Source organism: Musa acuminata, chromosome BXJ2-10, assembly GCF_036884655.1.
Source record: "Musa acuminata AAA Group cultivar baxijiao chromosome BXJ2-10, Cavendish_Baxijiao_AAA, whole genome shotgun sequence".
Taxonomy (NCBI): domain Eukaryota; kingdom Viridiplantae; phylum Streptophyta; class Magnoliopsida; order Zingiberales; family Musaceae; genus Musa; species Musa acuminata.
In genome coordinates, this window is record NC_088347.1 from 36,283,779 (window position 1) to 36,299,152 (window position 15,374).

Sequence of the window (15,374 nt, forward strand, 5' to 3'; positions counted from 1 at the left end):
CACTACTTTGCTCCATCTCGCTCTCCCTCCCCCTCTCCTCTTACGGGCACGAATCTTAATGCGTCCGTCGCCTTGCTTATAAAAGGAGTCTGGTCTCTCTCTCTCTCTCGTTCGCTCTCGCTCTCGCGTCCATGGGGAACGCCAATAGCATTCCGGAAGCCCAGCGGACGATGCAGCGCCAGCTCCAGTACTGCCAGGAAATGCGCACCCAGTTGGAATGTCAAGTCTCTTCTCTCGAAACACTAGCCTGGAGGAGGAAGGACGAAATAGAAAGGAACATGGTCAGCGTTTGCTCCTCCCCCAAATCGCTCCGTCTTTGGTTTCCTTTTCCCATTTTTTTTCTCTTTCCGGTTCGCTTTCTTGTCATAGTGATGGTATATGTTGTCTCTTACTGCGTAGGCTGATAGTACCCGGAACTTCGGTATCTTTAAGGATTGCCTTGACGAACTTGAGCAAGCGGAGTCAATATTCCAACACCTATCGACAAAGAAATCGATCTGTGAAAAAGAGGTACAAAGACTAGTCTTCCATGGCAGTGGATCTTATTTTGCTCATGCTATTACATCGAGTCGATCGATTAGATGCAATTAGTTCCATGAGGATGTTCTGCACCTTCCTGATCTGTAGTTCATATGTATCTTGCATTAAACAATCAAAAGGAAAAGGTTCAAGAAAGTCATATGGATGATTATTTTTCTTCAAATGAACAAGGCGTTCTTGAATGCAGTAATAATCTTTGATTTGTGCAGGATAATTCTTCGATACCATGGCATAAGGACATTCTTTTCTGTTTGTCATAGGCACAGAGATAATCGTAGCTTTCAAGAAGATAGTCCTTCCATAAATTCCATGAAGATGTTCTGAACATTCGTAATTTGTATTTCATATATATCTTGCATAAAATCATCTAAGGAAAAGGTTCATGAAAGTCACATCAACATTCTTTCAATTAATAGAATTCTTATTCTTTTACGGATCACTTTCTTATAATTACTAAATATTCGCAATCTTGATGTTAGTCCTTGAAAATGATACAACTGCTAGACAAATTGCTGCACATCATTTTCTTTTCTTTATTTTAAGAGGTCTTCAATGCAATAGTCTCTGGTATTTTCAGGATGCTTTTTTTTTTTTTGGAGCAATGGTCTGGAACTTTTCACCTCATGATGCACACAATGTTGGTCTAGCTATTAAGATGAGAGCCCGTCCTTCTTATTCAGTTATTTAATGTTGATGTGTGATCAAATTGATGTCTAATTAACACTAATGACATATATAAAAAGTCCTAGGTGGTTTGATTCTTTTTTATTTTGTGACTGACTATTATATATCTAACAAAAATCTAAAGTCTTTTCATTCTTGTATGAAATTTTGGTCATTCTAAACTTTGAGGATCAGTTCTCTTATACAGTGTTGATATGGATTTGATGGGAATAACTCGCTGAGTCAATCACAAATAAATTTTCTGTAGATCTTTTTTATGTGGATATAAAGAAATTTATGTAACATAAATTTGCTGAGGTGGAACTTTGCTGTTGTGGTTCCTTAAGTTCTCTTATCGTCTTTTGTTCTTAATTGTCAGCCTATTTTTGTGGCTCTCCAGGTTGCAAGATTATCCGATGAGCTTAATGACTTAGATCCAGAAAGTGCAGCCAGGGCTGGCGAGCATTCTCCAGAAACCTCTGCAGAAATAAGAGAATCCCCTGAAAGTGGTACGCATATCTACAGAATCTTGTCTGAGGTGATCATGTCGATCACAGATGTATAAGTTCACATTTCAAGATGCTTAGTTACTCTTAGAAGCAAGAAAGATACTGCTGCATCAGCTCTGCAGAAACCAATATTTGAAGTCGGGTATAATAGATTGGCCAAGAATAGAACTTAATCAGACACATGAATAGAACTTCTGTTCATCTGATTCTGAAGTTGCTTAAATTAGTGAACTAACAGTTTTCTTGATTCTAGATAATTGTATTTCTGAAATAACGCGCATGTTGATGAAATGTAGAGCATGATAATTTTTCTTCCATCTCGATATCTGGGAAATTTGTTCATATTAGCTCAGCGTTTCGAATAGAATCAACAAAGATTTGTTATGTATCTATGGATTTTGTAGCCTATGGTAATGTTTCTTTCGTAATTGCCTGTGTGATTGCTGCACCGTGCAGGTTTCAGCATAGACTATGACACATTCTTCGGTAAGCAGAAGACACAACCACATTATCCTTATGTCAAAGATTCTTGAAGATAAACCGGTTCCACTAGTTCATGGTATGAAGAAATATGTCTCATTAGATTTGGCTCCACTGATTTTGTTCGAGTACCGTCTTGAGTTTTCTTGTTATATCACCATACGCACTACAGCCATGATGAACTCCATTGTCATTTATTGATAGACTGATGTATTACTCCCTTTCGAAGTCCAATGTGACAAGACAATGATGCCTGGTAGGATTGACTTTTCTTGCACTCTTTCGGATCTGTAATCCTTGCTTTGACAATGAACATTTGCCCATCCAACAAAACTGGAACAATGCAGTTCTTGAATGATTTCTCTTCTCATCTTCTGCTATACCATTCTTGAATGTCTTGGTGATGTTTAACACCCAGAATCAATGGTAGTAGTGTTACAGGGAAAGCTGGTCAAGCCAATTTATCAAAAGACATTTATGTAGCATCAACCAACACTGCATGTTTGCAGTGTCTTCTTCTATCTAACCAGAGAACCCACAGACCAATTGCTCCACCGGCCTCCAAATCAGAGAAAGATGAGCACTGGGAGATGCATGATATATATATATATATATATATATATATATATATATATATATATATATATATATATATATATATATAATGTTCGTACCCCTCTATATCTGTGCTAAGAATAAGTAAATTGTCATAAATTTTTAGTGAATACATTGGAGAGGTTTTTTTTTTTCTTACCCAAATTATCTTATTCTACTCTTCCTTTTTCGTCTTTCATTTGATGTGATAGTTAAGTTAACTCATAGCTCATTCCCAACACATGTCCCTGTAAAAACAAAGCATAATTACAATTTATGATGTACAGCATGAATATTTTTGAAATAAATTTAGTTTATAAATGAGAATAAATTTAAGGGGGAAGAATGTTACAGTATTAAACTTATTTTGATTCATAATAATAAATTCATTGCATGGTAGTAATCAAGTTAAATTAAAAATTGGGTACTCAAGAGACCGAAAAGAATTCAATTTGGATTTTTACCTCGGAGTTACTTCATACAAAAACAAATGAATAATTGAGTATTAAATAGATTCACAATGATAAATTTAATTATCGCATGGTAGTAATAAAGTTAAATTAGAATTGAGTACTAGCTACTTCATATGAGAAACAAACAAATGAATAAATGACGAATATTCTTATACACATAAGAATTAAAGTTTTCAAATATTTCTCAACGAGACTTATGTACCAAAAGAGAATAAATTTAAAGGGGGAAGATTGTTAAGAGTATTAAAAGTTTTCAGATTCACACCAATAAGTTCATCGTATAGAAAAAATCTTATTAAATTAAAATAGGATACTCATAGGATGGAATATATATATATATATATATATATATATATATATATATATACTTTACATTTTCTCTCTCAAGACATTTGACCGGATATGGCCAATGGTTTGTACCTCTATATAAGACGATGCTTGGTACCTCTGAAGCTATACATTTGAGAGAATAATGGCTGATCAAAGCGTTCGTGCGTTCGCGGTGGCCTTGGTGCTGCTGGTGGCGTTGGGCGTGGCGCCGGATCTTGCAGAGTGCGTGGGCGGCGTGGTGCTCGACCCCTGCACCCCCGAGCGGTGTGCTGCGGTGTGCAGGAAGATCCTGAAGGACAAGTACCAGAGCTCCTCCTGCACCATTTACTCGAACGGGAAGCTCTGCATATGCATCGGCTGAGTGCTGATGATGCCTCTCGAAGCAGGAGGACCTAAATAACCTGATGCTGGAATTAAAATAGCCTGTCTTGATCGAGGATACAGGAGAGATTGTTCTATGCATGTTATGAACAGTTCAATGAAATATTGTTAACTCCATCTCAATCGACTCTAATCTTAGTATGAAATATTCCAAGGAAGGAGAACGTACTCTGCTCCGCCGGTTAAAGTCGCAGCTTTGGACAACCTTTAACATCAAATTTTGGCAATCGTTTAAGCTTCTCCGGCATGGACGACAGAGCTCTGCAGTCATATATACATAAAGAATCCAGATAGTTGTATTCTTGCAGCCACTCTGGCAAAAATTCCAGATCGTCGCATCCAATAATTCTCAAGCTGTCGAATATAACACATCGTTTCATGTCGAACAATTCTCAAGCTTTTCGCAATGAGATAGATCTAAGACTTGTAAATTTATAAGCTTGCACAAGGATTTAGGAAGTACCTGGATCTCAGATTGGGAGTGGTTGAGGTATCTTAAGATAAGTAACTTACCTATTGTTTTTGGTAATTGCTGGAGTCTGATGGCTCGTAAATGCAATATACGTAGATGTACGAGGTTGGTAAACATATCTTCTGGAATATGTAAGACTTGATATTTGTGTCGAAGGTCAGTCTCCTTATGTTGTAATACCAAGCCTCTCAACTTATTTATTCCATTGGACAATCTCGTCGGAAGTTTCATAAATCTTGGCGTCCTTGGGAGACCCATAAATCGAATTATAGCCTCTCTTACAGGATTGAATTATCGCGTTTGCTTCCTCCTCTCGGTCACGCCGGCTGAGTGCTTGTCTCATGCACAATTTTACCCATGCATCCTCCGATATGTTCCCCAAATAGTACCGTCGGACAGACAACCACGATAAACGATAAGTAGAACTAAAGTCAGCGGTGACAACCACCGTACTCCCCGGTGCGCCGACGAGCAACAGAAAGTTCTCCAACTGGACCCACTCATCCTCGTCCTCCTCCGCGATGTTGAGATCATCCAGAACGAGCAAGTATTTGCTTCCATGGAATCCATCGTAGAATAGCCAGATGTCCTCGCATGGCTCCCCCGGTTATTGATCTCGTGAATTCTCTCATGATCCGCTTCGGATCCAACGAAGCAATGTTTGGGACATCCACCCAGATTCGATGCTGGAAATTCTCGCGCACCCAGGGATGGTGGTAAATCAACCGAGCGAGGGTCGTCTTCCCATCACCGCCACTTATGAGCAGCCATTCATCACAATCGCCAGACTGTTGTTGCTGCAAAATGTCGATGATTTCTTCTACATCTTCGTCGCGTCCCACCACCTCTTCTCTTAGGACGGTGGAGTGCTCTTCTTCTTGTCGTGGATCCACAGACTCCAATATCTCCTTCGAGAGGCCCAACACGGACCCCCTCCTCCCCAGATACTTCAGCCGGCCCACCATCTCCTTGAGCTTCAATAGAATGGGTCGGCGAGAGGCCGCCCGGATGCTGCAGATGGAGCGATTCGATGCTGCAGCCGCTCCTCCTCTTGGATGCCAGGCAAGGATCCTACCGAGCAGATCGTCGACGTCCACAATGGCTGCACCGACGTCAGTCACCCACTCCTCCAACTCCGGCTCCTTCAACGCTCGAAGCTCGGCGTCCAAGATCGTGCCATTGATAGCCCAGAGGAGGTCTCGAATCATCTCCATGTGGTTTGGCATGCCTAGTAGTCGCCCCTGCGGCATCATCGCAGGCCTCGGCAGTACATGCAACAGTACGTGCTCCAGATCTGACGCCAACGCCATGGCTTTGATGTCAGGGTGGCAGCTACGGAGCTCTAGATTATCGATTGAGCTGTGGACTGGTATTGCTCAACCCACTGGGAATCTACCAAGCATTTATAACCCACAGTTGTTCCCTTTTCGTACAACACTTTGTTCTCGTCTCAAGCAACCATTAATGCTTGATGAAAGCTAATCCGGGTGGTGCCACCAACACGATGAGGCTCTCGGAATCTACCTTCACAGTCTGTGCGAGTAACGAATCAATCATCCGAGCAAGCTCCAAGTAATGCTTGATTCTTCTCCGTAGTTAGCTACCTTTTCGTGGCTCTCCTGCAATCTCACAATCTTTGTGTCGAGCGAGCTGTAAAGGAGCAAAAGTTGTTGTCTTCGTCTCGAGCGAGCTGCAATGGAACCAAAGAACTTGTGGTCGCCTACGATTCTCTACCCCTCATTCATTCTTTCTCTTATTTCTTTGCTTCTTTTTGCCTGTGTCAAGACAGCGAGCAAATGGGTTACCTTTTCCTTGCCGTCTGCCGTTCTCCGATGCTCCGAGGGAGCACGAATGTGCTAACCTTCCTCTTCTTTACTAAGAATCTTACAACTTTTAATCAAAGCATTGCATCACCGGCGAGACAAAAAAAAGAAATCATTCTTTCGATGATCTGAAATCAAATTTTAATGTCGAGATATGAATATTTTAATTTATAACGTTCATTTTTATTTGATCCATAAACACACCGAATCTGAAATATATAGTAATATTACAAGATGAATTAGATTTATCTTTTCTCTCTTCGTATCCGTATCAATTATCCACGTATAGACATGAATAGAGATTACAGGATAAATAATTAGGATAGTTACTCCCATTAAAATCATCTCTAAAGAAATCCTAATATAATTAAATCATTTTTTTATTGATCAATAATCACAATCAAAATTTAATGATATTTATAATATTTCTTAATATGATCTATCCATAGATACTTGTACTTGTATTCTAAATAAATAACTTATATTGAATGATAATAATAGATGGAAACAAACAAGAAAATCTGGAAGGGGCACTTTATTCTGGAGCCGCAATTCCATCACCACTACAATTATGAAGTCTTACACGATGAACTTACGAGAAATTATGTCTTTTATTTTCTCGCAAGTGCATGGCTGATAAGTTACATTATTTTTCTCAACCATGCTCGTAGGCATCGCTCTCATCGCTTTTGTAGCCTCTTGGCAAAGTAAATGCTGCAGCAAATGTGAGGGTCGCAATAAGCACTCGACCGGTAGTTGCGGAGTAATATATATTTTTTCTGTCTTTTATTTTTCTTTCCCTTATAGCTATAAACTATTATCTGTATCTCGATTCTTATACTTTAAAAAGTAATATTGGATCTCTACATTTATAAAAAATGAAACATTTAATCTTAATTCTTCTTACATTAATAATTGTTTTAACCAAAAAAAATTACATTGATTGTCACATGCAAAAAGTGTAAGAAAAAAATATAAATTTTTATTTTTTAATTATTAAATACGTTCTTTCTCTTCTCCTTTCTAGGCTCGACCTGTGCTCTCGACCGCCATCACTGTTCGATTTATCGCTTCTCCTGCATCGTTTGTCATCATCGCACCTGCACAGCTCACGATGCATGAGTAGTGCAGGAGAGGCGACAACGAGTGATGCAGGTGCGACAACGATCGAGCGGTGTAGAAGCAGCGACAGTCGAGCGGGTCCGATGTGGCCACAGCTAACGATGCAGAAGACACGATGGTAGGTAGAGAGCGCAGGAGCAATGACGATCGAGCATGGGACGAAAGAGAGGAAAAAGAATGTATTTAATAATTTAAAAATAAAATTATATTTTTATCATTCTCATTTGTTAACAACATAATAAGAATTGAAATTAAATGTTTCACATTTATAAATATAGAGATAGTAAGATTATTATTTAAAGTATAGAAATCGAAATACCACATAATTATTCCTCCCCTCCGTTACTGTAGTACAATAACGAGATTGTGAAGTATATATCCAATATTATAATATATATTTGAAGTATCATATCATGTCCATCCCAAAAAAAAAAAAAAAAAAAAAAAATCACATTTCTAAATCCAATATTGACACAAAGCGTGATATATCACGAAACAACCGCAAATATCAATATGGTTATCGATGCAGCCTGACAATTCAACTTGAATCCAACACCGAGTGTTTTTTATCTGGCTCATTCAGAAGAAGATCGAGATGTGGTGATCGGAGAACGTATCTGATGACCCATTCTCAATGGCTACATGATCGTCGTCCATCTGCTCCACAGAATCAGGCAATGATACTTCAATTATGACTTGCGGAGGCACCATTCATTGTATCCGAGCTCGATGCATGAGCCTCTTATCTCCGTGAGGATATCCACCCTTGTTCATCCACCGGACGAAGCAGATGCTAAAACAAATCATGGGATGGATGCTTCATTGCAGGGTGGTAGTGAATTAAGTTAAATTAAAATTATGTATTTAAGAGATGGAAAGAATTCAACTTAGATTTTACCTTCTAGAAGGGGATAGATACCTTGTACAAGAACAATATTTTTATGATGTCTACAAGTTGAAGTTCTCAAATATCTCTGGTCAAAGCTTTATGTACAAAAGAGAACAAGTTATTGCATTAAACTTATTCAGATTTACAATGAAAAATTCATTGCAGGGTAGCCACCAAGTTAAACTAAAATTAGGCATTCAATAGATGGAAGAATCTAATTTGGATTGTCCATTATATTGAGAGTCTTCCCATGATATATGTAAGATCATACTTTGTACCTGTTTATGTATGTTGAAAACAAGTAAGCTGTCATAAGTTTCTAGTGAATACATTGGAGAGAATTTAATTATTTTCTTACCCAAATTATCCCTCCATTTGACAAAGCATAATTACAATTTAAGGTGTATACCAATGAATATCTTGGAAATAAACTTGGTTTACAAATGAGAACAAATTTAAGGGAGAAGAATATTAGAGTATTAAACTTGTTTAAGATTTACAATAATAAATTCATTGCATGAAAAGAATTCAATTTGGATTTTACCTCCTTGAAAGAGTTACTTGGTACAAAAACAAATGAACAATTGACGGTATATTCTTACCGTCCATCAAAATTAAAGCTTTCAAATATCTCTAATGTTCAAAAAAGAATAAATTTAAGGGTTCTAGAATTTTTCAGATTCACAACAATGAGTTCATCGTATAGAAATAATTATATTAAATTAAAATAGGATAGATGGAAAAAGGAAAAAAATACTTTACATTTAATCTCTCATGAGGTTAGATAGGATAGGGCCAATGGTTCGTACCACTATATAAGACGATGCTTTGTGCCTCTCAAGCCATCACATTTGAGAGAATAATGGCTGATCGACGCGTTAGTGTGTTCGCGGTGGCCTTGGTGCTGCTGGTGGCGATGGGCGTGGCGCCGGATCTTGCAGAGTGCGTGGGCGGCGTGGTGCTCGACCCCTGCACCCCCGAGCGGTGTGATGAAGTGTGCAGGAAGATCCTGGGGGACAAGTACCAGAGCTCCTCGTGCACCATCTACTCCAACGGGAAGCTCTGCATGTGCTTCGGCTGAGTGCTGATGATGCCTCTCGAAGCAGGAGGACCTAAATAACCTGATGCTGGAATTAAAATAACCTGTATTGATCTTTCTTGCTCCGACTCGCAATAAAAAAGTAACGTTTCCTCCGACGTAGTCCGAAAAGCTGTCGTCCTCCTTTGCCCCATGAAAAGGCGGTAGCATGACCAGGTTTTACTGCTGGTGGAAACATGGTTATATATCCGCTAACACGGTCACGGTTGTTCCTCTTCTCGCCTCTGCTGCCATGGGGGACGCCAAGCGCCATCTTTGCTCCTGAATAGAAGAACCATGAGGAAGAAGGAGGTGAGACACCGAGGTTGCTCCCCCACCTTCCTCCTTTCGTCTCAAATACCAAATGTCACCTGAAGTTAATAATAATACACTCGATCTCAATCTTGCATGACTTGTTTATGGTACGTAAATTAATGCCCACGACGTGTATCGCAGAGGCACCTGTAAAAGTATAGTTGATTGTCTTCCTGCGGCGTCGGCAGTGTTCGATCGATGCCCATCTGGGTGGAGTGAACAGCTCAGCAACTGGTTGCTCGGCCGGCGTGGAGACACTGATCGAGGGAGGATACAGGAGAGATGGCGCTTGTACGCACGATGAACACCATGGTTACATTGCTGAATATGAAGACTGATCGAGGATACAGGAGAGATTATTCTATGCATGTTCTGAACAGTTCAATGAAATATTGTTAATTCCATCTCAATCTACTCTAATCGTAGTATAAAATATTCCAAGGAAGGAGAACGTACTCTGCTCCGCCGGTTAAAGTCGCAGCTTTGGACAACCTTTAACATCAAATTTTGGCGATCGTTTAAGCTTCTCCGGCATGGACGACAGAGCTCTGCAGCCATATATACATAAAGAATCCAGATATTTGAATTCTTGCAGCCACTCTGGCAAAAATTCCAAACTGTCGCATCCAATAATTCTCAAGCTGTCGAGTAGAACACATAGTTTCATGTCCTTTGGCAAACACCTCATCTCTCGGCAACCAACTATCTCCAAGTTTTGTATTGGAAGGTTATGCCAACCCTCGAATTTAGATGACCGCAACATCTTATTATTGTTTAACCAAAGACTCAATCTTGCGACCCCGAGATCCACCTCTAAAGCTTCGAATTTTGGACATTGGATCAGTGTCAATTCACGAAGTATCGGGAACAAACGTTCTTCTCTCTCCACCTTTAGCCATCTTTCCAGTGCAGGCATATGAGACAATGTGAGTGTTTTTAACATGGGAAATGTCCCACCGTCACCGTAGAATGCTTCATCCAAAGCATCGATTGAATCCATACCACTTATCTCGATAATCTCAAGAATAAATAGTCTTCCAAGTGACGGTAGCTTGTTACATCTCTTGAGATTGATTAGTTTGATCTCTTTCAACTTATAGAGATAATCAAATCCTTCTTTTATCCATATGGGAAATTTCTCGCCGGCATATAAAATGATCTCTAATTTTATCAAGTTTGACTTGGGTTGGAGGCCTTCAAATACTTTCAGCGAAACCAATTCGAAAGTTGTAGTAGTATCCATATTGTCCCATTTCCAATATAGTCTCAAATAAGTGAGCTTTGGAAGCACATCATACAACTTTAAAGGAGTTGAAGCATCATCTAAATTTGACACTTGTTCAAGATTTTGTAGCCATAGTTCTTTTTATATTCATCAACGATTTCAACTCTAAGAAGGTATTTTCAAGACCACCAACTACGACATGTCCAAACAACTTCAAAATATTACTCATCTGACTTATTTCATGTGACATTGTTGCGTGATTGTTGAATTTGAATCAACCCCTCTCAAGATATAGCACTGTTCTGTGACAGTAAATAAAGAATGTTTAGCATCAGAGACGATGGTCTCCAGATATTTCCTTATTGTCCCTTCGTCGACCGAATACGACAGAAGGCCTTCGTTAGCTAACACGTCCAAGAAGTCTTCGTAATTGGGCATGTCAGCTTGTAGAATCAACCAGCGGTACAGCAGTAATCGTCTCATTGCAGGTGGCACATAGTGAAGTATAATTAAAGCAATTTCCCGGTTCTGCATCACTTCCTCCCACCGACGATACTTATCCATAACATTAATTCGTTGTTGCCATTGATTCATTTCAGTATATCTGAATAGGGAGCCACAAATTTTGGCGCCCGTGGGAGACCCATAAATCGAATGATCGCCTCTCGTCCAGGATTGAATTGTCGCGTTTGCTTCCTCCTCTCGACCAGGCCGGATGAGACGATAAAGAAAACCCAAGTCAGCGGTGCCAACCACGGTACTCCCCGGTGCGCCGACGAGCAACAGAAAGTTCTCCAGCTGGAGCCACTTATCCTTGTCCTCCTCCCCGATGTTGAGATCATCCAGAACGAGCAAGTATTTGCTTCCATTGATTCCATCGTAGAATAGCCAGATGTCCTCGCATGGCTCCCCGGTTATTGATCTCGTGAATTCTCTCAAGATCCACATCGGATCCAACGAAGCAATGTTTGGGACATCCACCCAGATTTGTTAGAGCTAGCCCAGGATATTTACCAAAGGGTAATTTTGACAACACAACAAAGATAATAAAGCGGAAATAATAAAAGCGACAAGAACAAACAAAACACCAGAACACCAGATATACGTGGTTCGGTCAAATGACTTTGACCTACATCCACGGAAGAAAAAGGATCAAATTACTATTATAAAAGAGAGACAACACCAGATATACGTGGTTCGATCAAATGACTTTGACCTACATCCACGGAAGAAAGAGGAGCAAATTACTATTATAAAAGAGGGACACTTACAAATGCCTTAGGAAATGTTCCTAGGCCATAAAACACCTTCAGCTTCATAAACAAGAAGACTTCAAACCATAAGCATGTTTTCTTATGATGCCTGCTGTACTTTTTGTGGTGTGTCTAACATCAAAACTCAGACCCTTATTTATAGTTCCAAGACGAGACAACAAGTCTGATTTTCCCGATGTGAGACTATGAGACTTGCCAAACTGGTGGTAAATCAACCGAGCGAGGGTCGTCTTCCCATCATCGCCACTTATGAGCAGCCATTCATCGCAATCGCCAAACTGTTGTTGCTGCAAAATGTCGATGATTTCTTCTACATCTTCGTCGCGTCCCACCACCTCTTCTCGTAGGACGGTGGAGTACTCTTCTTCTTGTCGTGGATCCACAGACTCCAATATCTCCTTCGAGAGGCCCAACACGGACCCCCTCCTCGCCAGATACTTCAGCCGGCGCACCGTCTCCTTGAGCTTCAATAGAATGTGTCGGCGAGAGGCCGCTCGGATGCTGCAGATGGAGCGATTCGATGCTGCAGCCGCTCCTCCTCTTGGATGCCAGGCAAGGATCCTACCGAGCAGATCGTCGACGTCCACAATGGTTGCACCGACGTCAGTCACCCACTCCTCCAACTCCGGCTCCTTCAACGCTCGAAGCTCGGCGTCCAAGATCGTGCCATTGATAGCCCAGAGGAGGTCTCGAATCATCTCCATGTGGTTTGGCATGCCTAGTAGTCGCCCCTGCGGCATCATCGCAGGCATCGGCAATACATGCAACAGTACGTGCTGCAGATCTGACGCCAACGCCATGGATTTGATGTCAGGGTGGCAGCTACGGAACTCTAGATTATCGATTGAGCAGTGGACTGGTATTGCTCAACCCACTGGGAATCTACCAAGCATTTATAACTCACAGTTGTTCTCTTTTCGTACAACACTTTGTTCTCGTCTCAAGCAACCATTAATGCTTGATGAAAGCTAATCCGGATGGTGCCACCAACACGATGAGGCTCTTGGAATCTACCTTCACAGTCTGTGCGAGGAACGAATCAATCATCCGAGCAAGCTCCAAGTAATGCTTGATTCTTCTCCGTAGTTAGCTACCTTTGCGTGGCTCTCCTGCAATCTCCCAATCTTTGTGTCGAGCGAGCTGTAAAGGAGCAAAAGACGTTGTCTTCGTCTCGAGCGAGCTGCAATGGAACCAAAGAACTTATGGTCGCCTACGATTCTCTACCCCTCATTCATTCTTTCTCTTATTTCTTTGCTTCTTTTTGCCTGTGTTACACGAATGTGCTAACCTTCCTCTTCTTTACTAAGAATCTTACAACTTTTAATCAAAGCATTACGGAGGTTATTTTTCTAAACCATATACTTTAAAAGATAATATTGGGTCTCTATGACATTTAATCTTAATTCTTCTTATATTATTAATTTTCTTCAAAAAAAAAATTACTCACGTGCAAAAATAACGAGGAAAAAAAATATAATTTTATTTTTTTAATTATTAAATGCGTTTTTTCTCTTTTTCTTTTTTCTACGCTCGACTTGTGCTCTCGATCACCGTCGCTCCTGCGCCACTCGATCGTCGCCTCTCTTGCACTGTTTGTCGTCGCTCCTCCTGTATCGCTCATCGTTGTCGCTCCTACACCACTCGACTGCCATCTCTCTTGATCACTCGTCACCGTCGCAATGGACCCACTCGATCGTCGCAGCTCTTGTTGGGGATGGAGGAGCAAGGAAAAAACAGAATACGACGATACGTGTAAAAAAAATCCTTTCGATTCAAGAAAACTGATGTAGTATTTAAAAACAGAAGTACTAATAAGAACACTTACCACCCTATAACTACTAGATTGAGGTAGTTATTGAAACCACCCTATAACTACTAGATTATGATTGAGGTGGTTATTGCCTGAAGTACTCTTTCGATCATCTAAAGCTCCTGCACAATCATTATTAGTGAAACCAAATAATTTGCATTTAAATTTTATTTTGAACACCCATTTTAACCCAATCGCCTTCTTTTCTTTCGGTAGATTCATTAGCTCCCAAGTTTCATTCTTCTCAATTGACTTGATTTCCTCCTTCATTGCATTTCTCCATTTCTCTTTTTTAACTGCTTCCTCAAAAGTTGTTGGATCTGAAATAAACAAAGCAAATGTTGAGTTATAAATTTCTGTCAGTGATCTGAAATTTCTTAAAGGGGTTTCATCTGAGGAATCAGAATTTGAACTGCTATTGGGTGCTATTGGGTGAGGTTGACGATAAACTTGTTGAAGCAGGATCTGTCACTTGATTCTGTGGAGTGTCTAGTTCTACTAGAATCTGCATTTGTGTTCCACCTTTATTGGTCTCCCAATTCCAACTTGCCCTTTTATCAAACATAACATTTCTGTTAAGAATAACTTTGCCACTAATAGGGTTATATAATCGATATGCTTTCGATTGTAAAGAATAACCAATTAAAATGCATTATTCAGATTTTTCATCAAGCTTATGATGATTTTATGAATTCACCAAAGCATAAGCAATACAACCAAAAATTCTTAGATGTCTAACACTTGATTTCATACCATACCAAGCCTCAAAATGAGTTCGATTCATAACAACCTTTGTTGGTGAAATATTCAACAAATAAACTGCTCTTGCAACTGCTTCTGCCCAAAACTATTTGGAAGATGTTTTCATTTAAGCAAACTTCTTACCATTTCAACGATAATCCGATTCTTATGCTCAGCTACACCATTTTGCTCCGGTGTATATGGTGCTATCAATTATCTGTGAATATCATTTTCTTCACAAAAAGAATTAAACTCATTAGATAAAAATTCACCATCTCTATCTGTCCGAAGTGTCTTTATATATTTATCACTTTGCCTTTCTACAAGTGCCTTAAACTTTCAAAAATTATCAAATGTTTCATATTTCAATTTCAAAAAATATACCCAACTCATGCGACTATAATCATCCGTAAATAATAGAAAATATTGACTTCCACAAAATGATTTTGTATTCATAGGTCCATATAAGTCAGCATGAATTAATTCAAGACAATTAGATGCTCTCCATGCTTTTCCAATAGGAAATGATTTTTTACTTTGTTTGCCATAAATACATCCTTCACATACATCAAGTGTATTAATCTTAGGCAAACCAAAAACCATTCCTTTTTTACTTAATAACCTTGAACCTTTAATGTTAAAGTGTCCATATCTT

At 39.7% G+C, this 15,374-nt stretch overlaps 2 protein-coding genes across 6 annotated transcripts; one reads left to right on the top strand and one right to left on the bottom strand.

Moving 5' to 3' along the window:
* The first annotated feature begins 127 nt into the window (after positions 1-127).
* Positions 128-2,598, top strand: LOC135625339 (uncharacterized). The gene is made up of 4 exons (XM_065130026.1): positions 128-281; positions 400-510; positions 1,604-1,712; positions 2,169-2,598. Exons 1-4 carry the CDS (start codon positions 132-134, stop codon positions 2,243-2,245), a joined length of 447 nt encoding a protein of 148 aa, XP_064986098.1. The 5' UTR covers positions 128-131; the 3' UTR covers positions 2,246-2,598.
* Positions 2,599-3,491: 893 nt separating this feature from the next.
* LOC135625992 (disease resistance protein RGA2-like) lies at positions 3,492-5,974 on the bottom strand. Of its 5 annotated transcripts, none has more exons than XM_065131185.1 (3): positions 4,484-5,974; positions 4,140-4,324; positions 3,492-3,996 (listed from the first exon to the last, which is right to left on the bottom strand). In XM_065131185.1, exon 1 carries the CDS (start codon positions 5,750-5,752, stop codon positions 4,973-4,975), a length of 780 nt encoding a protein of 259 aa, XP_064987257.1. In that variant the 5' UTR covers positions 5,753-5,974; the 3' UTR covers positions 3,492-3,996; positions 4,140-4,324; positions 4,484-4,972. The 5 variants fall into 5 exon arrangements, with proteins under 5 accessions (XP_064987257.1, XP_064987256.1, XP_064987255.1 ...); XM_065131184.1 differs by having other exon boundaries at positions 4,434-5,974; XM_065131183.1 differs by having other exon boundaries at positions 3,492-3,981; positions 4,140-5,974.
* Between the last annotated feature and the right edge of the window lie 9,400 nt (positions 5,975-15,374).